The sequence below is a fragment of the Platichthys flesus genome, chromosome 5 (assembly GCF_949316205.1).
Source record: "Platichthys flesus chromosome 5, fPlaFle2.1, whole genome shotgun sequence".
NCBI lineage: Eukaryota > Metazoa > Chordata > Actinopteri > Pleuronectiformes > Pleuronectidae > Platichthys > Platichthys flesus.
In genome coordinates this window covers 12,963,743-12,987,077 of record NC_084949.1, presented here as the reverse complement: position 1 = coordinate 12,987,077, position 23,335 = coordinate 12,963,743, and the positions used below count along the sequence as shown (strand labels likewise).

At 41.1% G+C, this 23,335-nt stretch overlaps 1 protein-coding gene across 3 annotated transcripts in view; it reads left to right on the top strand.

Moving 5' to 3' along the window:
• pkn1a (protein kinase N1a) overlaps positions 1-22,504 on the top strand; it is a 43,849-nt gene extending 21,345 nt beyond the window's left edge. Inside the window, exons 1-23 of one of the 3 annotated variants that reach the window (XM_062388006.1) lie at positions 3,197-3,302; positions 4,285-4,479; positions 5,730-5,835; positions 6,289-6,437; positions 6,791-6,911; positions 9,806-9,951; positions 10,765-10,978; positions 11,340-11,534; positions 12,087-12,196; positions 12,324-12,467; positions 12,785-12,860; positions 13,776-13,905; positions 14,207-14,291; positions 15,838-15,917; positions 16,429-16,504; positions 16,848-16,939; positions 17,167-17,343; positions 17,736-17,798; positions 18,342-18,418; positions 18,510-18,652; positions 19,136-19,243; positions 19,372-19,452; positions 20,227-22,504. In XM_062388006.1, coding sequence (XP_062243990.1) covers positions 3,261-3,302; positions 4,285-4,479; positions 5,730-5,835; positions 6,289-6,437; positions 6,791-6,911; positions 9,806-9,951; positions 10,765-10,978; positions 11,340-11,534; positions 12,087-12,196; positions 12,324-12,467; positions 12,785-12,860; positions 13,776-13,905; positions 14,207-14,291; positions 15,838-15,917; positions 16,429-16,504; positions 16,848-16,939; positions 17,167-17,343; positions 17,736-17,798; positions 18,342-18,418; positions 18,510-18,652; positions 19,136-19,243; positions 19,372-19,452; positions 20,227-20,430 — 2,814 coding nt within the window. In that variant the 5' untranslated portion in view covers positions 3,197-3,260 and the 3' untranslated portion in view covers positions 20,431-22,504. Of the gene's footprint in view, positions 1-3,196; positions 3,303-4,284; positions 4,480-5,729; positions 5,836-6,288; positions 6,438-6,790; positions 6,912-9,805; positions 9,952-10,764; positions 10,979-11,339; positions 11,535-12,086; positions 12,197-12,323; positions 12,468-12,784; positions 12,861-13,775; positions 13,906-14,206; positions 14,334-15,837; positions 15,918-16,428; positions 16,505-16,847; positions 16,940-17,166; positions 17,344-17,735; positions 17,799-18,341; positions 18,419-18,509; positions 18,653-19,135; positions 19,244-19,371; positions 19,453-20,226 lie in introns of those variants that run through there. The other 2 variants (XM_062388003.1, XM_062388004.1) reach the window with 2 other exon arrangements.
• Positions 22,505-23,335: the final 831 nt, after the last annotated feature.

Genomic DNA, 23,335 nt, shown 5'->3' with positions numbered 1-23,335 from the left:
ACTCCTGCCTGTGAGCTTTCGCCATCTTTGTGGTGTTGAGGTCAGCAATGAGAGGATAAGGCTGAGTGTTGTATACGTCTCCTCTCTTAAACAGCCCGGCTCAGTTAATGAAAATATGTCGATCTTGTAGTAGAGTGTCAAATTGACATCTTTCTATGACTTGTTTGACAACTCATCCAGCGCCTTTCTGCACTATATACAGTAACTGTGTCATCTGCTGCAGTTCACATGTCTATTGCACATGTTTTCTGAGAAGTGACAGCAGACATGATCCCACACACTCTGAAAGCTGCCGAGTGTCACCTGACAATCGGCTGCATTGAAGCAGAGACACATGTTGATGTTGTAAATCCCCTTGTTAAGGCTCATTTACGTTACAACAAAAACCACTCACATGGGCTTAGTTGGGTTTTAGTGTCATCTCTGACTAAAAAGACTAGAACGGTAGCTATTAAAACTAGAACCACTAACTATTTATTTTGTTGGTAGTTGCTTTTGATCTTGGCTTGAAGTCAGAATCTGGAAAAGAGCAGGTTGATGAACCCGGACAACCTCTCTTCAGTTCAGCAACACAATTAATTCAACATCTGACACATAATCACTTGGCAGTAAGACTGTAACTCAGCACAAACGCAACAATCCAGAGCCACGCTGATACACTCCAACATCTTCTACGCAACATCAGTCACTCTTTCTGTGAAGGAAGCTGAGAGCGTAAGATCATTTTTCCTCAGTGTTTATTTTAGTAGCAGTCACTGCACATACATAGAGATTGGGAGGGAGTAACTGTGTCAAGTGAAAGTGGCATCTGGGCTGCAGTCAGCTTTTTCTCATCAGTCAGTCTGGATCAGAGAAAGGTCACGGCCTGGTCAGGTATTCAAGATGAAAAATAACCAACTTCCCAGGAAGATCTTTTATTGCAAGGTTTGTTCTACAGGCAACATATCCTGCTCTCTATCTATTGAAAAGTATCTTCAAGAACATGGAGGGTAATGCCCCTCAGTTATATGAGAAGACATTAAGTGTAAATCCTGTCCAAAGTTTGCATCCTACAATACCCTAAATTTCAATAGGATCAATAATCAAACTGTCAACACGTGTGTATACATGTTTGATGTACTAACTACTGATGGGGTTGAACTGGACTGCATATTGAGAGGAAATTTCTAACACCCCTCTAATGGATGTAAAGAGCAGTGATAATACAAATTGAAACATCTAAATGTAACACGTTCTAGAGATATAGCTGCAGTAATACACAATATTGAATTTGACAAGTTTTGTCCAAATCACCCTTTTTCTTACATATACCAAGATCTCTGCAACCTTCCGTTTTGGCAGTTATATTTTTTAAATGCGAAAATATGTGGCACTTTTTTATTTACCGGAGAGGCAGTAAATGAAATCTTTTCAATGTACATGCTAATTTAAATAACGTAAAAAATCCATTATTGCAGGTTTCACTACAGGTAGTAAAGAATGATAATCTATCATTGCTCATGTATCTCTAATATAGAGTGAGAGCTGCCATGGACTTGGAGCCTATTAAGATACAGTCTGCTTCTGCTTACCATAAAGTCACAGAGCCTCTCCGTCCTCAGCTGATGTCCCATTTCTTTTTATGGGCTTACACAGATCTGTGAGGATTAGAGAGACGAGTCACTGTCATGTGGACAAACCACTAAATCACTGTAAAATTAGACATTATTTGCTAATTCTTTGTGCGACCAGATTCTGCTGCAGTAAAGAAAATACAAACTTGTACTATTTTCCCGAAGCTGGCTGTGATCATGACAACAGTGTCAGTAGTGTCAGCGTTTAATGCGTATAACTGTTCTATACCTCGTTTTATTCCTCCACAATAAAACCAGACAACCAGTGATCAGAGTAGTCAGTAAGGGTCTTTTATCCCGAATGGCCAGTCATGTAATGTCTTTGTCTTTAGTGGAGTCACGGACAACGCCTTCATCTTCTCCCTCTGTTGTGCAGCCTTCAGAAGAGGGCAAACATTAGCCCTGTACGCCCCGGCAGCTGCCTGTGCTGTAGCACAAGGCTAGCTATTAGCTATTAGCTGTTTACTTCTTCCAGCTTTTTTTCTTTTTTCTTTTTTTTAGCCCTGCTCTGTCCAAGCGGCATCATTTCTGTCATAGTTTCCTTTTCAGCCTCTTTCTCAATTGGGATCCTGGAGTGGAGGAAGAACTCCAGAAAAAAAACTACATAACTTCTACTTGAGTAAAAGTAAAAAAGTACTTGATGAGTGTAGCCATTCCCTAAAGCTACAGTCCACTACAGAGTCCTCATGAGTCCAACTAAAAATGTAGTTGAGTAGAAAGTAGATATTTTCTGATAAATGCGGATTAAAGTGTAAAGTAATTGAAGATAATTCTAGTAAAGTAAAGACACATGAAAATAAAAAAAGGAAATGTACATCCCACCAATAGATAACTTTGAACCCCAAAAAAAGCCTGCACGCTGTGTAAGAAGGGACTTGCAGTACACCTGTAAGTTCATGTGTATTTTATAGTGTAAATGAACCTTCATTTGAATACTCATTTGCCAGTTTGTAGGATGACGTTTGAAGCGAGCCACTGCTGCTTATATAGAGATGTTATCATAACTTCAGATGATGGTCTATTTCAATCCAACGGTCTCTCTGTAGGGGAGGGGAATTCACCACTGGGATTTGTAAATGTAGAGCCCAAAGGGAACGAGAAGTCAAGCAGGCAACAGAAATGAATTGCAGTTACTCTCTGGCTTTCATCCAATACTTAGAAAACGCATCCTTCCCTTGTTTCCGCCCTCAAGATTTTATCACCAACCCAAGTGAGTCCAAATAAAAAAATACAAATCTGTAACAAATTCTCTTCAATTCTGATCTGATAAATAGTTTAACACAATTAGCTGGGCATGACTTGGTATCAAACAGGCTTAGTGCCATAGATGTGAGACGGATTTAAGAGGGAGGATGTGCTCTTGATGTGGAGAGTCTGTGGCGCTCGGCCTCCACTGACAGCAGCAAAATCGCAGAGGAAACAGGAAAGGCCTGAGAAGCTTGGTGTTAGGACGGATATCCTCTTTTGGAGGCGTTCCCCCTCCTCCCTCACTTAACTCTCTCTCTCTTTATCTCTTTCTTATGGTCACCCCAAACCCGTTAAGCTCTCGGTGTGGCTTTAACTCTTTGGCTGCGCTCGAGAGCAAACTACAGACTTCTGTTCTCTTCCTCTGTCAATTTTTGGGGGAGAATACAACCTGAGGGTACTATGTGTTGGCATGGTGACGAAGAGGATGAGGACAGCTCGGAGGTGAAGTGTTATTGACTTGTTTGTTTGATTTGTGTGTTCCTGTAATAGCGGCCATGTCGCTGTGATTTCTAGTGATTTAAAGCGTTCAGGATCCTGCTGTGTTCCTGATTGTGTGTCTCCAGATATCACTCTGCTAGAGGTGATTTGGACAAACACACAACACACATGATTATGATTTAGGCAGGGGGGAAAAGCTCTAACAAGTTGTTCAGCAAGAGGGAAGCACATTTGTGTATTTTATCGAGTTAAGACTTTCATTTCTGATACAGTAGAGAAGAACCAGATCATGAGAAATGTCTGAATAGAGGACAATGTACATGCAACATTTCTATTTGACTTTAATGTTTTGACAGTATTGAGTTCTACCCCATTGGGCAGGAAGACTTCCCTGAAAATGGCTTCTCTAATGATGACCTCAGTATTTCTAAACAATTCTTGTTGTATTTAAGTTTGAATGCTGCAGATTTGTTTTGAATTATTATTAACACTGGCTGAACAGGCTTTGTCATTACTGGCTGCTCCTGTTGTCTTTTTCCTCATTTTGCTTCATTATTTTTTTTTGTTGTAAATTTTTTTAACCCAACTTTGCCATTTTTCCTCAGCCACCTATCAGTTTCCATTCTCCCTCTGTATCGCTTTCCTTCAATTCTTGCCTTATCCTGCTCAACATCTCTTCCTCTCGTGTCTGCCTCACTGTCAACACTGCCTCTTACCAAGCTGTCTTTTGTAAATTAAGCCATGTATTTCTATGACAAAAGTTTTAATGACTCTGTGCGCCGGCGTAGCTAGAAAAAGGGTTTTGTTTTAACGCGTTTGTGTGCGTGCGTGCGTGCGTGTGTGTGAGACTTAGGAGGGCATCTCCAGATGATTACATTTTGGAACTGATTGTTTTATTCATTCAGTTTATATTCCCTTTGACTTAACTTCTCTTCACATGTTCCCCATTCCTCCCTCTTTCCTTCTGTCTATACCCATCCCTCAGAGTGAACCAGGTGGGCTGTCGGTTCTGGAGCAGCTCGGTCTGGACCAGAACTCAGATTTCTCAGACTCCAGTGTGCAGCAACTACTGGACGAGCAGCGCGAAAGGATCCGCAGGGAGATCCGCAAGGAACTGAAGATCAAGGAAGGAGCTGAGAACCTGCGCAGGGCGACAACTGACAAGAGGAACGTTCAGCAGGTCAGCCGGCTGCCACTTCATTCTCTGCAGATCCCTGCTTTTTTTTTTATTTTGTAATGTGACCAACGTACTATGTTTGAAGCTGTTTTCTGTATCATCATTTTTATCATAGAGAACTGCTCAAAAAGGTTCAGGCTAGGGCTGCTCGATTATGGAAAAAATCTTAATCACGATTATTTTGGACAATATCAAAATCACGATTATTCAAACGATTATTAATATGTGCCCTTATTATGAAGTCTATGCTTTATTTTTCACTTCCGGTTCCGGTAAACACCGATGATGGCTGTGTGTCTTATTCCTCCGTGAAACCAGGATATCGGTGCCCGGTTATTCAAACCTTAAATGATAGCAACCCTAACACTCTATAAAGACTGCCCGGCACAGAGAAATGCCAGTCTGGTCTGACCGGTCTGAACAGCAAGGCGGGAGCGCGCTTGAGAATAGCGGTGTGCGGCGCACCCACTCCATGGTCTGCTGCTGCCCTCCCTGCTTTTCCACTTGCGCTGTTTTTTTCACCGCCGATCACCACACACACAACTCGCCTCCTTTGCTTTACTGCTGCTTGAGAGTGAGAGCCAGTCAGCTGGTCTGCTGAATGCTTTGGGGGAAGGACTGAATTGTGCATGCGCGTCTCTTTCGAAAAAAATAATCGTAGCAACTCGATTATAGTAGTTTGGAGATCGTTTGACCCCATAATCGTAATCACGATTAAATTTCGATTAATCGAGCAGCCCTAGTTCAGGCTATTTTCCAAATGCAGAATGGCATTATGTTTATTCGAGAATGACTGATACATCAGTTGGTAACAAACAATTTGCCAGTATGAGCCTTTCATATACATTGTATTCACATCAGCTTTTATATTTGCCAAGCGCAAATATGAAAAACATTTACACAAACAATTCATAAAAGTCTAATGTTAATATTTAACGTGACATACGTGTTTATTTCCTTCATTGAAATTCTATATATTTGTTTGTTTGTGTTCCTTTTTCTTTATAGTTATTATTTATAATGAATTCTAGCCTCAATAACATTTATTTGTCGCAAGCATATGATATCGGCCCTCACAAATCAAGATTGGTCGTGCGCTGTCTTGGTTTGTTTTCACCGCTGTCCTTTGGTTGGTTGGTTGGTTGATGGGTTTTTGTAAAGCTGGTTGTGGTTGGTGCTTTACTGGTACTCTGAAGAAAGACTCACTCTTAATAATTAAAATCTCATTAAAAACATTTAAATTTTGTCTGCAGGTGGACAGTCAGCTACGGTCTTCAAACCGCAGGCTGGAAGATCTGCATGCTCAGCTGCAGGAACTGGATGCCCACATTGTGGTGAAGGGAGGAGAGGAGAATAACGGTGTGTTTTAAAAACTCCTCTCACATCGAACATGTCCTTTTGTTACCTTGAGTTCGGTATAACGCCAATGTTTCACATTAACACACAAAAATCGTTAGAATCACATCGTTAGTAAAGCTACAGGTTGTGATTTGTTATTGAGGTGTGCTGCTCGTCACATGAACTTGAAAAAATAAATTGTACGTTGAAGGCTTTTTTCTATGGTTTCTACTAAATGACACTTCACAGTTGTGTCTTTAAAAACCATATACACTTTGGAAAAACCTCATAGTGAATTTAGATAAAATTAACTCATAACTTTACCTGCTTCATCAGAGTGGGTCACCATTTGAAGAGACTAAAGAATTGTTTCAGTCTTAAGGATATTAACCTGGAATGAAACAATATTGTTTCACTCAAGAGCATTTTGAAACCTATGTGTGTGAATCCTCATCAAACTTCTTCCTTCCACAGATGAGTGCCCTCAGTCTCCCGGGGCAGAGAGCCGAACGTCAGCCCACAAGGTACGCATCGCTGCCCTGGAGAGACAGCTCAACATTGAGCTCAAAGTCAAACAGGGAGTCGAGAACATGATCCCCATCTACGCCAATGGAAGCACCAAGGTACAGGATTCAGACTCTGTCCACACACACACCTACAATATACACAGCAAGTTGCTGTTAACTGCCAGTGTGTGTTCATGTGTTACAGTCATGATCAACAACCTTTCAGTTGACTAACTCAGAGGTTTATCTCTGAATGCAAACATCCTCTGACACATGGGAACCCTTCCCCCTGTGTGCACCTCGTCACTTGGTTACTTCAAATTTCCCCTCCCCCTTGTTTAAGCAGCATCTGTTTCACTTCACTTTGCACCACATATTGCTCTGTCATTGAAAAACCTATTTGTAGTTTGTTTGTTTTTTTAGCTTCCAATCATATGAGTTGCTCATTGTTTTGTTCCTGGTTTAATCAGGATAAGAAGATGTTGCAGACGGCCCAGCAGATGCTACAGGACAGTAAGACCAAAATCGACATCATCCGCATGCAAGTCCGCAAGGCTGTGCAGGCCACCGAGCACAATGACGACACACAGAGTAAGTTTGAGTGAATACAAAGTATTGCTGACACTTAAGTTATAATGTTGTACCAGTATAGCTGAACACACTTGTGACCATGGTGTTGCACAACAAGTCAACATCATGTTTAGCTATTCACATTGTGGCTGGTAAATTCTTGAGTCAACATTCAAATATTTTGTTAAAATGTATGTGGTTGCAATGGGAAATGGCTACGATCTCTTTGAAACACACACACACACACACACACACACACACACACAGAGTTTTAGAAGTAGAGCAGCAACATTGTAACAGATTGTGATCTTGTGGATGTTGCAGTTTTGATATAATGCACACAATATGCAAAACACACAATTATGTGTTAATTTGACTGGTGTGTTCTTAAACTGGTCAAATATCCAATCAAGCAAACTCGTGACTTCCAGTTCTTCCTCCATTGTTATTTCAGAACAGGTGAATGAGTCTCTGTGGGGCTGTGGAGCAATATGGCCCCTCTGGCGGTCAAGAGAGCTGCAGCAGGGAGGGAGCACTTGGAGAGGGTAGAAGTACAACACAGATTTGAAAGATTGTGTGTTCCCTTTGGGACCATATTGCTAATGTCAGACTGAGGGAGCTGATGGCTGGAGGGAAGTGGGTGTCTTTTAAGGCCAAAAGATAATGGCTATTTTGGATGGGTTATTTTAGGGCCTTTTAAGGCCATACTGTATCTGTCTGTGTTGTAACCTGATAAAAATAGTATGGATGTAAATGACCAGTGAGAACGGCAATTGTTTTTTATTCTTGGAGAGTACCAGGACTTGTGACTTGAAATCTGATTAACAGCCTCAGGCGATGTCACTTTAGTTAGCATCGGTCGGGTTGCAAACTATGAACTGCCTTGAAAGTAACGATGTAGGTGTATTAGGTGCCAGGTTTTGAAAAGAAAGAAGGATCTGTAGAATAAAAAGAGTGAATGTCTCTAGTTCTGCAGCATCAGTTATGATTTTTGTGATTTTAAAGCAAGTGGAGTGCCCTTAAGATAGCTATATTCTTCTTCTTTAAGTAAATCATACATTATGTGCATTACTGCACTTACTCAATAGGTACGTTATTGTTTGTACCTTCAGGACTTAAGTTTTAATGTTGTGCCAGTGTCCTACACAGTCTCTGGATCTTTCTTGATAAGTCACTCTTCCTTTTAAACCACAGTCACACACACACACACTCACACACACACACAGGGTCTTGTGTATAGTGTACACAGACAGACTCCAGGCACCACACCCGGTGGAGGGGTCATCTAGCAGGGTCTGGGCTCCAGGCAGAACACCTTATTAGGAGAAAATAGCATCCATCTCCACCCCTACCCCCCTCTCTTTTCCTTTCTTTCTCCTCCTGTCTCATGCAGCGCTCTGAACAGCTCATAACTCATAATAATAATCATAAGTCATTTTAATCCCTCCTCTGTGTCCTTCTGTCCTTCATCCTCACTTACCCAGTCATTTGAAAGTCTAATGCACCTTTTTTGAATATTATTTATCCTATTTTCCTGAACCTTATCTCCCGCGTCCTCTCCTTGTCTGTGTGTTCTCCATTGTGTGTGTTTCCCACTGTGAGAGGCTGCTACCGTACCATTAGTCTAACCACTGGGCTGTTCTGTTGCTTTGCTGGAGCGACTCTGAGGCTGACCCCATGTCTGTCTTTCCAAGTGAGGGGGTTTTAACTTTTTTTGTCATTTTTTTTTTGATGCCTCCATGTCTGTCCATCCATTCCATTCCTGTGAACACGATATCTCGAGAAGATCTTACAGGAATTCAAATTTGACCAGTACGTTCAGTTGGACTCAGTGATGAATTTAAGCGATTTTGGTTGTCAAAGGTCACAGTCATGGTACAGCCATAGCGAATTTCATTACATTAGGCACAAACATTCACTTGGAATCAACGATGACACGATTAGAATTTGGAGTTCAAAGGTCAAGTTGCTTTGACCTAAAAAAGACTCATGGATTAACTGATATCTCAATTTTCCTTTTTTGACCAGTTGTCGATTGGACGAATTTACTAATTAGATGTCATTGGTCAAAGGTGAAAGTCACTGTGAACTCACGTGATTCTGGAAAAAAATTTATGAAGAAGACTGAAACTGCACCGGACTGCAGAGGCATACAACCACAGTAATTCTAGTGTTTTTCTTTTTTAGTGATTTTGTTGATTCGGCTTTCATCTACTTAATGTTACCAGGTCTTTTTTATTAAATTAGTGAAATGAAGAATTATCAGTGTTTTATGTAAGGTTAAAGTTGCATTGTTGAGAGGACATTAGTTTACAGTGGAAATTCACTGGATATATCGGGATATATATATAATGTCAAACTATCAACCTTTGTTCAATTTTAGCCCCTTTTGTTTGTTATGTGATTCAGTCGTTATTTATATATTGTATTAACTGTGATGTCAAGATCAGATTTTATTAGTATGGCATAAGTGTTTACTGGATAAACTGAGGGAGTAGATTTTATAAAGATAAAAGTTATAAAAATTCAAATTTACAAGAAAGTAAGTTATTAATTTTTTCTCTGTTTGCTTTTTGAGTTGGAAGATAACAGGAGAAAACCATTTCGAAACAAGAGACTGGAGCTTAAGCTAATGCTGCTTACTGAAGAGATGTCAGGGGCTGTTTACCTCCCTCCAGACACTGCTAATGTTATCTCTGTCTGATTCTTCTGTAATGCATGACATGCATTAAGGCATTAACCTAACTTAGTGTGCCCTGTAACACTCTGCTGCCAAAACAAACAACTGGAATTTCAACATTGAACTAAAGAACAAAACTGATTAAAAGATCCAGAATGAAACAGTGAATCCTTTGCAATGTGCATTTTATAATATCTTCCGTTCACAGTAATAATGGTATTTGTCCACTCCACAGTTGCAGGTAACCAGGACGGGGTGGAGCTGCGAATTGAAGAGCTGAGGCATCACTACAGGGTAGAACATGCTGTTGCTGAGGGGGCCAAAAATGTGCTCAGACTTCTGGGGGCCAGCAAGGTTCAGGACAAGAAAGCCCTGTCTGAGGTTAGACCGGACACACACACACACACACACACACACACACACACACACACACACACACACACACACACACACACACACACATACACTTACACACACACACACCCTGCTCAGTTCAAAGCCTACCCTTCAAATCTTTTCTTTGATTTACTTCGGGAGAAAACACAATTGAACACCTATGACCTTCTGTTGTGTTTCTACCAATTCATAGTGTCCCTGTACAACAACTATTTGTGTGTATGTACTCATAGTTTTACTACTTTACCTTCCAATTGGTTCTTCATTTATGATCGATCTGCATCTGGACGGCCATGGCTTCTGGTATTTCTGCTTTGAATATGTCCGTCTGTTAATCTGCCCATCAAACTCTCGTGAATGTGACCTCAGGAAACCCATAAGGGAATTTCTTGGACCGGACTGAAGGATGAACTGGCTAGATTTTAGTGGTTAAAGGTCAAAGATGAGTGTGAACTCATAAAACATTTTTAGACATAACTTACAGATTAATATGTTAATAATTATATTAAAAATACAACTTAATTGTATGTATGAAAAGACGTAAGGTCTGGATGTACATGATTGTTTGCTGGAACTTGGTTGGCGGAGCAAACAACCATTAAGCATTAGTTTACCAATTAGCTTTGGTATTGATCGCCTCTCTGTTTTGTGAAATGTTACTAGAATATGATGGTAGGGATGGATTGTGTGGGATCAGATGAAGAGTTAATACTTAATTGAGGGTCCATCCAACTATGTAAGCCATCAGTCGGTGGATTTAAAGGTGTGTCACACCAACACTTTGTTGATGCTTTGCAGGCGCAGTCTCGTCTGAGTGAGGCGTCTCAGCGGTTGGACCTGCTGAGAGACTCTCTGGACCAGCGTCTGGCGGAGCTGCCAGAGGACCACCCCAAGGCCAACATCATCAAAGAGGAGCTGGTCCTGGCCTCCTCCCCCGCCTTCAGCACCCGCCACGGGGCCCCATACCTCCACAACCAGTACAGCACCCTCAACAAACCCTCACCCCTCACCGGTATGTTACACAAAAAGAAGCTATACAGCAGCCAATTTAGACTCCGTGTGTAGGTTTATCTAATTTAATTTCATAATTGTTTTTACTCTAGCATGAGAACGTATGATTCATAAAGTCGCCATGTTGCCTTATAGAGCATTATCACCCATGTATGTTATGTGAACCCATATGTTCATGTATGATATAATAATGGCTGGTCATTGATTTTCAGGCTGATTCTTTCTAATTGCTGTTTATATACATTTTATCAGTGGGTTTTGACAAATTTAAAGACTTCCCATCTGTCTTTGTTTCCATTTATGATCTGCTGGTGTTTTGATCCGTAGGTGGTTGCGCTTGAGTAGTTTTCCTTTGTCTCCAGGTACCCTGCAGGTGCAGCTGCTGGGCTGTGTGGGATTGCTGGAGGTGGTCCCAGGTCGCAATAAAGGGACGGCTGTCATGCTGCCCTGTCACAGCCCTGGAGACACAAGGTCTTTCATGAGGGGTAGCAAGGGACTCTATGGACGGAGCGGCTCAGTCAGTGGGAAGACGCCCAGCAAAACAGATGAGCTCTCATGTAAGTGTATCTCCATCTGAGGGGCCATTCAGTTCAACAGCTTACAAAATATATAAGCCCTTTTGATTTTACTCAATATTGTACATCTTTATATACTTATATATATAATTCATTTTAAGGTGATTTAAATAACAGTTTCCTTTACATATATATGTCCTTTTGTATTAGTGTCTTTTTCAGTGCATTATAGCGACGTTACCAATCCATAGTAACTACATTAAATGTAGATATCATTATGGCTGAGCCAGTACGGGCTTTAGGTTGCTGAGGTTGGCCACTGTAGTTCAGCACCCACACATCAGGGCACAGCAGCATCAGCAATTTTATCTGAATTACCTCAATGTCCTGAGTTGGCAATTCACAAACCATGTTTTTAACCTCTTACACTTCCTGTGTTTTCTCCAGAGAAATGAATGACACTCATTAATCAATACTAAAATTGTGTTACGTATAATTGCATAAGCATACAATAGCTTGTATCTCTATACTGGTAAGGGCTGTATAGGAATGTTGCCTATGGAGGAAATAAGCTGGTGTGTGTGTGTCGTGCAGCTGAGGTGAGTGCTGTGCTGAAGCTGGATAACACAGTGGTTGGCCAGACAGCCTGGAGGACCGTGGGAGAACAGGCCTGGGACCAGACTTTTACTGTGGAGTTGGAAAGGGTTAGTAGATACACACATCAACTAGTAGAGTGCATGCAAGTGTCCTTTCAATAAAGCAAAATGCTCTTTCCATGTGTCTGTCTGTATGTACCTGTGTCCCACTGTTGTGTGTCTGTGTATGTTTCAGACGCGTGAGATGGAGATCGCAGTTTACTGGAAGGATTACCGCTCGCTGTGCGCTCTGAAGTACCTGAAGCTGGAGGAGTTCCTGGACAACCAGAAACACAGAGTTCAGCTGGAGCTGGAGCCTCACGGCCTGCTGCTGGCCGAGGTACACACACACACACACACACACACACACACACACACACACACACACACACACACAATGGGACTCAGATGTCCCTGCATAGATGACACCCATCTATGAAAGTGCTATAAATACATACAAAGATATTCAAATGTGCGCATATACACTTACCCACACACAAACACACACACAGGCTGTCAGATGCACCTGTGCTGAAAAACAGTGCTTTGATATAGCTTACTTGAAAGGTACAACCATTTAAGTGTGATACGTGGCTGCTGTGTAGTTCCCACGTTTCATGTTTGTGTTTGTGTGTGTGTGTGTGTGTGTTTTTCTAGGTGACCTTCTTCAACCCAGTAATTGACAGAGTTCCTCGTCTCCAGAGGCAGAAGAAAGTATTTTCTAAACAGCAAGGTGAGGACGAGTCAGAACAGACCAAAGACAGAGACAAATTATCTGAATTGAAAAGTAACAGGGTTTCCCATCTTATTTTTCTGGTCTCCATTATTAGAAGAATTCATAGAGTTAAGCATTTAGTGCAAATAAGATTTTATCTTCTTGAACAGAAGCAAAGCGCGCTGCTGTTTGTCCCTCAGTCCACTGTACTCTCATTTAGACCACAGTACCCTCTAGTGGTGTCTGACAATGTATCTTCATGATTATTTATGTAAACACAGTTTTAAGTCCCTCACTCAAACAATAAATAAAACAGACATATTTAAAAGCAGAAAATAATCAGGTCGATGAATACTTATGCTTTCCAGCGATCATGAAATTTCGAGGGTATCATTTGGAGAGTATTCCAGAGAGGGATGAAAATGTAAATTCCCTTGTGAATATTTTTGCAACAATTTGTACGCATAATGTGAAATTTTCACTATCTCATTGTTTTTGTTTTTTAAAATAGCAATCCTGGCCCTTTTAGGACTTCTTTAACGTGGACATCTAGAACGACACTCAGTTGAGTGTATATTTGCCAAAGCCCAACAGTCCCCTTATGAAACCACGTTTGAATTCATGAGATCCACATTTTTATTTGGAGCTGCACCAAAGTACACACATCAGTCCCCTGAACATGACTGATTCTATGATCAAGATCCATGAATTGATTAATGAAAATGTCACGTAATGTTTAAGAAAGGGAAATTAAGTGTCATAGTGTTTTTGTGTAATCTCGCTTACAAATTAACTTACAAACCAAACAACCAACAAATGGACAGGGCTGAAAGCATACCCTTCTTGGCAGAGGTTATAACAATGAATAATATATTGTTGGTATCTGTTGTCTGATACACATTAGTAACTGTGTGTGTGTGTGTACGTTTTCAGGCAAGGCATTCCTTCGGGCTCGTCAAATGAATGTTGATATCGGGACATGGGTGAGGCTGCTTCGAAACGCCATTCCTACAGTCAACAACTCCGGAACCTACAGTCCCAACGCTCACAGTCTTAACTCTGGGTGAGATACACATGCACTTTGTGCCTAAGCCACACAGGTGTTGACACACACACACACACACATATTCATCATCTGCATTTGACGTTTGATAGCTTTCAGCAAGACTTTGTTATCAAACAGCAACAGCCTTCCTTGAACCTTATTCCTTGTGTTTCCTGGCAGAGAATAAAGCATTGGATGCTTTGTCTGCCCCGTGTCTAACAACCCCTCTGTGTTCTGCTCTTGTCTGTTCATTTGTCCGTCTGCTTCGCTGTGTTTGCCTGTTCGTGCATGTATGCGTGTGTCTGTGTGACATTTTCAGGGAGATCTCTATGGAGAAGTTGAGTCTGGACAACGACTCTCCAGTAAGAGGCGATTACAAGAGCGACACGGACACACAGACACCGGTGAGACAGACAGAGACAGAGGACGCCCAGGAAATGGGGGAGGTGTGTTTGAGAGGTTGGGTCTACTGTAGTTAAGCCACTGTGGAACAGGACAAAGAAAATCCCACCCCTTTTAACTGTGGTGAACATAATAATCCATAATTTGAAAAAACATAAGTATAAGTTTTTTATCAACAATTCAGTTTAAGATTGGACTTTATTTTCAAGTTAAATAAAAATGTGGTTTAGATTTCTATACGTAAAAACTTGTGCTGTCAGTTTAACGCGTTATTAACAGCGTTAACGCAAACCCATTTTAACGCCGTCAATTTTTTTATCGCGAGATTAACGCAGAGCTGCCAACTGTCACGCTTTCGCTGTGTGACACACGCTTTTGCATGTTGGTGGTTGACTAAGTCACAATCATTTTTTAAAACATCATCGTATCAGGCCGTCTTGAAGTACAAGGAGCGGGCGAGTGAGTGAGTGTGTGTGGTTCCAGATAGCGCACCGTAGTCCCGCCCCCTGCCCCCGCGCACTCGCAGGGAGACACAGTGAGATCAGAGCTCAGTGACTGACTACTTCTTAACTATGAAAACAGTGAAAACAGAGTTTCTCTGGTCTCAGCTGATCAGAGATCAGCGCCTCAGCTTCTCGATAAGAGCAGAAGCTGCAGTTGGTTTCTATCGAGCTTCAGTATCTGTGTTCGCCTCCAGTCTGACCTGCTCTCGCTTTTTGTTTTAATATTTCGCCAACTAAAATATATAAGCCATGGTTTAACTGCACTATAGGCTTTGTTTAGCTGAAATGTGCACTTTATAATTTTATTTTGTACCACTCTGTTTGGCAATGTTGTTTTTCAATAAAATGAAACCTTTGCATAAAGCAAGCCAATCCACTTTCCATGTTGATAGAGCATTAAAACCCATAAAAAATTATGGAGAAAACATTAATGAAGGGACATTTAGAATAGATACAGATTTGCGATTAATCGCGATTAATTTTGAGTTAACTATGACATAAATGCAATTAATCGCGATTAAATATTTGAATCGTTTGACAGCACTAGTAAAAACATTTTAAATGAGTAACTAATACAAATGAAAGGGACAAATATAGTTTTCTGGTGGGCCCCATTAAGAGCATACAGAAATAAAATGTTGATAAATAAAGATATTATTGGTTATATTTATGTTAAATTATATCAGTTAGCCTAAACTGAAGAGGGTCTTGATCATTGCATAAATTTAGTTAATATGACAGCAGGTTTGTGGATGACAACATCAGATATCCTCTATGAGACGCATATATGACAGAACGCTTCAAATGACACACCCGCTGTGATTTTCCTCGAGTTATGTTCTTGACCACAGTGTCTCCAGAAACTGCATTTGGTTCTAACCAATCAGGTTTTAAATGCAGAGCAAAGTGAGAATCAGTGAACGTTTGTCTGTCACATCCAAGCTGTTATAAAAACCAAGTCTCTTGTGTCCTCTCATCTCTCCTTCCCTGTGTCTCTCTGTATCTTTTTTTTCGTCTGTTTCTTTCCTCGCATGTCTCCCACCAGGACCAGCTTCCAGTCATTGAGCCCTTCTCCCCCCCAGACCTCACCCCCGACTGCCCTGTCCGAACCCCAACCGTTAGCAGGTACACACTGTCACAAAGTCACAATGTGTTCATTTATATATACATATATAGAAATGTGGGACTGAAATAGAATGCTGGTGTACTCAAACTCAGGTATGTTGAGCACTGCCAGCCCAAACCCAAAGGTTCCGGCACTTAAAGTCAAGTACTATGCGCCAACCAGGGGCTCTTTTTTTACGGGATACAAAGTTTTACCTGGAACAAGGAGTTCCTGCAAAGGTTCCTTGTTCAGGGGCTAGCTCCAGTTGTCGAAACACAGGTCTCATATTTCATCTATATACTCTGTCTGTTCTTCACTTTTCAAGTTGCACATTTGGACCAATTCAATCTATTTGTCTGAGACTGTTATATTTAGATTTGTGTACAGAATACTCAACCCGATGTCTCAGATTACAATTGATGCTGGCATGTATTATGAGCAGTCGATATGTGTCCGTCTAGTCTCTGCTTTTTTGTATTTTATCAGCCACTGTAAAATAATCATGTTGACCTTGTGTGTCCATCTCTCCAGTAAGCACAGAAAAGGTCCTCTGTCCCTGCAGGACTTCAGGCTGATCGCTGTGTTGGGCAGGGGACACTTTGGGAAGGTACACTTTCTTAGTAGAGCTTTGTTTCCTTTATCAATGAGACCTTGTAACTTGGAATCAAAAAGACAGGTCAGCGTTAAGACGAAGAAGAAAGCTGTTCAATGTGGGAACAAATGTATTCACCTAATGCCAAGAAAAGCTTTGGACTGAAAGAGAAATAATAACGATCTCATTACCAAAAAACTCATACACATAAGAAAGTGTTAAAAAAAAAAGAGCCACTCGTCACTAAACCAATAATCTTGTACATCTACGCGTCGTTGGTTTCACATTTACAGGTTTTGTACAATTTTTAAGAGAAACATTAAGTCCCTTTTTGGTGCTTGTGTCTGTTTATCTCTAGGTGTTGTTGTCAGAGTACAAGAAAACCGGCAAAATGTTTGCCATCAAAGCCCTGAAGAAGGGAGATATCGTATCCCGGGATGAGGTGGAGAGGTGCGTGTTTGTCTTCTTGTGTGTGTGTGTGTGTGTTTTGGTTCCTATTTTTCATCCTGAATCCTCACTGCATTTCTCTTCATCTGTATTTCAATGTATTTATCTGTGTTTCCATGTCTTGAATCACCATGATAACATTTCATATGTGGGCTGATTGTGGATGCGTCATCATCCACAGTAAATACCACCCAATTATATGTAAATATCCTTCTTGTCTCTCTCCACAGCCTGATGTGCGAGAAGCGCATCTTTGAGACAGTGAACATGTCGCACCATCCCTTCCTGGTCAACCTGTTTGCGTGCTTCCAGACATCAGAACATGTGTGTTTTGTCATGGAGTACACAGCAGGAGGCGACCTGATGATGCACATCCACACAGACGTCTTCACGGAGCCAAGAGCTGTGTACGTACCAGTCTTTAAAATATGAGGCTTCCTTACAAAAGTTGTGAAAAACATCCAAAGCAAATGACTCAGACATTTAAAAGTATTGTTTTTGACTGCAGTGCATTAAACTGTAAATCTTGGAGCCTCATTTTCTTTTCAGTAAACATGTGTTAACCATAGTAGCAATAATTTTTAAGTAGTGTGTCATCTTTTGTTCTACATCCACACAAGCAGTGCCCCTCAGCCCAAACACCAGCGCCCTTTTCAAAGCAGTAACAGTTGAGTGCAGCAGCTGGCGAGCAGCTGGTTGCTAGCCCTCAGACAGTAGTTTTGGTTGTGGTCGCTCGTGGCCTGAAAGCAGAGTTAGTGTTGTGCAGCTGTTTAATATTGTTTCTTTGCTTTGACCTCAGGTTTTATGCTGCCTGCGTGGTTCTTGGACTGCAGTTCCTTCATGACAATAAGATTGTGTACAGGTGAGTGGAACCAAACCAAACTGCGCTGACCACTCAACAGTTGAGGTGCAAAAATACTTTCACGTCTTCTACATCCAGGAGCAAAATTCTGACTACAAGGAGAAAACACCTACCCACTACAATGTTAATAATAAACAGTTCCACAGTTTCAGGGACTAAAAAGGCAAAAGGCCCACTCAGTGTTAGTAACCAACTGTGATCTGGCAATGCCCAGCAGAGCTTCATTCACAGATCAACATTTATTCCCATGCACCGAGGGGGCTTAAAACTCCTTCACTTAAACAAATATTAAATTGTGACAGTAAAGAAGCTTGAAAACCTTCCCCAAACTCAAATAATCTTCCAAATAACTTCTTAAAATCTTTACTTCAATTGTCCCTTTGACTTCATATCTGAATCAATGTCTGATTGTATTTTCCCATAAAGTAATTCGAGTTATTACATTTTTCGTATCATCTTTGTGTACTCTGTGCTGTGCTTAGTGTGATACTGTAACCAGCCACCGATCCTCACCCACGTCTTTTCACTTCCCTTCTCTTCCAGAGACCTCAAGCTCGACAACCTGCTGCTCGACACAGATGGTTATGTGAAGATCGCTGACTTTGGACTGTGTAAAGAAGGTGGATATTGATGTTACTGACAGATGGACTGTCTGAGTTCAATTAGACTTAAAGGGTTCAGCCACAATTTCACCTTTCTGCCTCTGTGTAGGAATGGGTTACGGTGACCGGACCAGCACCTTCTGTGGGACCCCTGAGTTTTTGGCCCCTGAGGTCCTGACGGATACATCCTACACCCGAGCAGTGGACTGGTGGGGACTGGGGGTCCTCATTTATGAGATGTTGGTGGGAGAGGTGAGAACTCATTCACGTTCACATACATAAAGCTTTTACAGTGTCCATGGGCTAATAGCTAACTTAATGTTTGTGAGAACACACTTTACAAAGTTGTGAGGTGGATATCAGAGACTTTGAGTTAGATACTGCAGCTGAGAATGTGGACAAAGTTTTGTTGACAAGAATTAGGAGAAATATCTGCAGCATTGTGAATCCACTTTTGGTCTGTGCAAATAGTTGTTGTCAAACCTTTTTATACATTTATAAGTTTGAGATGGTATTTCATTTTCATTGTCAAATTATATTTGATCTTAAAATGGGGAAATACGCTATTTAAAAAAAAAATAGAAGTTTGTCAGTTTGTCTAAGATATGACAACACTCGCTTTACATCACATGTGATCTCCGCTGTGGTTAAGACTGATTTGCGATTTAAATTTGTAATGACTATTTTTTTGAGTTAAGTGTATTTTGTGTGTCCTTGTGTGTGTTGTGTGAGTAGTCTCCGTTCCCAGGAGACGATGAGGAGGAGGTGTTTGACAGCATTGTGAATGATGAAGTACGCTACCCACGCTTCCTCTCCACTGAGGCCATCGGCATCATGAGAAGGGTGAGAATACACATAACACAGTCATAATAAAAACTTAATCACACGCTTGAAGTTGACAAACTGGAAAAAAGTCAATAACCTCATATCCCTGTTTGTTTGTGTGTGTGTGTGTGTGTTGTCACGAGCAGCTATTAAGGAGGAACCCAGAGAGAAGACTGGGCTCTGGTGAGAAGGATGCAGAGGAGGTGAAGAAGCAGCCATTTTTCAGAGTAAGTCCACGCATGCCGTTTTTTTTTTTACATGGATGAGAAGAAGCACTTGTGAACATTTTAACTGTGTCAACCATAACCCAGTGCAAGGGTTTATCCACAGAAGAGCTTGGCAGGGTTGAAGAGAGTGGTTACCTAGATGTGGTGCGGTTGCTCTGGATCAGAATCTACGACCAAAGGGCAAAACTAGAACAGGAGTCAGACAGCGCAAACCTCCACCAAGGTTTCAACAGTCCCACATGAAACCACCTTTAAATTCTCTAGTGCTGGATTTGGATCGGCACCAAATTCAGACACCTTTTTTTTTTAATCAAGATCTTTGAATTATTTTCTACAACCCAAAAATGTTCAACAAGTCTTATCTAACAATGTTAATGTTTTTTTTTAATGCCTCGAACCGCCGCCTGTAGTTTAGTTTTTGTGTAATCCTGCAAACTAACAGACATAACGTCCTTGCCGGAGGTAAAAATGGCAGAGATCTTATTATATAGACCTGTTCTCCGGTGAACCAGCAGCAGGAAATTACCAGTTTTTACGGACAGTAACAGATCTTATCATTTGTGAAGATGGCAGGAGGTTGGCAAAGTCATTTATATATAGCAGGGTTGGTGGGACAGTCACTGACTCAACCTGTGCACATGTCAGTTCTGAGAGTATAGACCTTAAAGAAGGGTAAGCAACTTCAGTTGTTTTTTGGGCTCTTGAAAGCAAATGTATGAAGAAGTAAGAAAGATCAGTACATTTTTTCATCTCTTTTTCTCTGTCTCCATTCAGAATGTGGACTGGGAGGCATTGCTGCAAAGAAAGGTGCCCCCTCCCTTCATGCCCTCCATCCGCAGCAAAGAAGACGTCAGTAACTTCGATGAGGAGTTCACCACCGAACTTCCCACCCTCACGCCTCCCCGGGAGCCCCGCGTGCTCTCTCGCAAAGACCAGGAAAGCTTCCAGGACTTTGACTACGTCTCAGACCTCTGCTAGAGGACCTGTCGCCTCGCACACCTTGAGGAATGTTCGGGCTTCATGACGGCTGCCGTCAGAGCGGACCGACAGTCCAGTCTGACTGTCCACTGACTGTTTGTCTGCCATTAATTACACTGTGAATGAATGTGGAGAAACAGAAAGAAGTCAGTCTGTTTTTTTGTGAAGGTTTTAAAGATTGAGAACGGAGGAAGTAAAGGTTGGGACAGATAGATGATGGGGTTAAATGTTCTCTCATGAACGAAGCATGAACAAAGAGCCCCTCTACAATCATTGTACAACACACCAGTGAATTGTGTATCTTACAAACATTATTGTTGAAACATGCCTCCTCCCATCCTCTTACGGTCAGTGTCGTCACCTGTGCAGCTGTGAGGGGACGAGCTCTTTTTACTGTTGACTGTTTGGAGGTTATTCAGTGGCCTCTTAAACGATGCCTTACATTTGTACCTGTGTTTTATCCACGGAAAAGCTTTTTGTTTTAATTTTGTGGAGGGGCGACAGCGACGTGCTGCAAAAATACTCTGACCCTTTTATTATAAAAGAACAATTGCTCGTGAGAGTGGAATCCGAGATGTTCAGAGTAAATATATGCCAGCAGCCGTATCCTGACGACCTTCATCCCTGCAGACTTGTGCTCTGCGTATTATGAGTTAACGATAGGGTAAAAAAAACCACTGTCTGATGGTGGACTTTTAATGCGTCATATTTGATGACTGTCAATGCATTGCTCAATACCCTGCATTTACTGAATATGTGCTATTTTTGGGGGATGTTTGGGTATTACACACATTTGATATAAACGTGTAGCAAACACACACACACACACACACAACCACACAACCATTGGCGTTGGAGCTATGTTGCAAACGTTAGTACATTTTTTTTTTATTGAAAAGAAATAACTGAACACTAAGACTTGAAAAAGAAGAGCTTGTCCTTCATGGGTTTGAGACACATTGATCCTGTTTTCTAGATGTTACCGACTTTTGTTATCATGAAGGAAGTGATTGCATCAGAGTTAAAACTCATCAAACACTGGCTGTAGCATTTGTTTTAATGACTGTTTTTAAGAAATCTAGCCAACCACAGGTTAAAAAAATCTGCCTGCTCAGGTTTTGATTTTCGTCAGAGCGATACAATTATCTTTCTTCTAACTGAAACTCACTTATCTTAGTACTGTTTTTGAAAATTCTTGGTGGCACCACAAGCCAAGCAAACCTCACCAGCCACTTTTCCACAGTAGAATGAATTTGGAGAGTTTGCTGCAGTGCACTCAGCCTTAGATCCAAGCAAACAAGTTATCTTAGCAATACATTTCTACATGACAACTATCATCTGAGGGAAGAGTTGGAAACATATGAGCCAGTGGTATAAATGTCTCACACTTAAATATTCCTGAGTACACGAGACGTTTGATGTGAAGCTGGTATGATGGTGTCGATTTAACCTTTTCTTGTGTTAGAAAATACAAAACCATTTGAGAGCATGAGATGACTCATTTTATAAAGAAAATCTGGATAGAAGCTGTTTGATGTTCATGGGAGATTTTCATTCACGTACAGATACGGGAGAGTGAAGACGCGAATCCTGCAATATCACGTCGGATACATTTCAGTAAAACAAAATACTACTCGATGTCTATTTGTGTGTACAGTGTTTTTGTGATGGTAACGACTGCAGGATTATATTTTAAATCAATGTGTTGGGATCTGAGCTGGTCACTGCCTTGTATTTGAAATGAGCAGTAACTCGATATGATTGATCAACTCTAAAGCAAACCACCTTTTCACGTTGTACTAAGCAGCAGCGCCCCCTGCAGCCTCATATGCCGATTAATTATGTTAGACTCCTAGTCCCAGCTATGACGTGGTTTTCATGGAGCGAAACTACCAAAGCCTATCAATCTTTTGACTGTCTAGTCCCACTCACTGAACTGAAACATGGCACAACAGTGGGTATTACCCATGATCCTCAGCTTCATGAACCAGAAAAGCTGTAACAAATACACCAAATTGTTGATATTTTAAAGTAACCTCGCTGAATATTGTAGATAAACACTGGTTTTTAATGACCTCTTGGTATTTGAATATGTTTCAGTTTCAATATTACTCTCAAACAACTAATTGTTAAGTGGATCAAAGCCTCAGCAACATTTGCCAAACATTGTTTATCAAATAGTTGCTGTTTAACTGCCTATTTATTGACTAGTCAAGTGACCTCCTAAAACTCTCAGCCCTGTGATAATGAAAAACTGGTTTCCAATACTATGTTTGTCACCTGCAGAGATACATACTCTACTGAATGTCACACTTACAACATATGAGTGTGTTAAACAACACAAACCCAAGAGGTCTGATGAGTCAAAGAGTCCACGATCCAGTAGCTGTTTGAGGTTTGGCTCTAAGATTTAGAGGAGATGAGAGCACCTGTGGCTGTGGGCTGCAGATTATGTACTTCACTGTTTTTTTTTTTATTTAATTTATGAATAGTTATTGTTTACCAAACATATTAAATATTTAAATTAAAACTATAAAATATCATTTCTAGGACCGCAAAGCAGCACATGCATTTTGAAGCGTTTCATGCGTTTTGCCTGAAAAAAATTTATAACGACTGAGGAAATATTGACACATATAGCTGTTCAATCGTGGACTCTGATCATGAGACAGAGGTTTGGCGGTGGGCTCGGGGCGCACCGTTGACCCATTTTGCCATGCCCCCTTGAAAATTCCTCAAGAATACATACATTTTCACCACTTTCTAATTTTCTGCAAATTTTGGTAAGAATTTGAGCATGTTAAAGTCCTACGCCAATTGATTTGCCTGAAAAAAAATTATAATAATCCTTACAATTTCAATAGGGCCTCACTGTCTGTCAGTGACTGTCAGTGCTCGGGCCCTA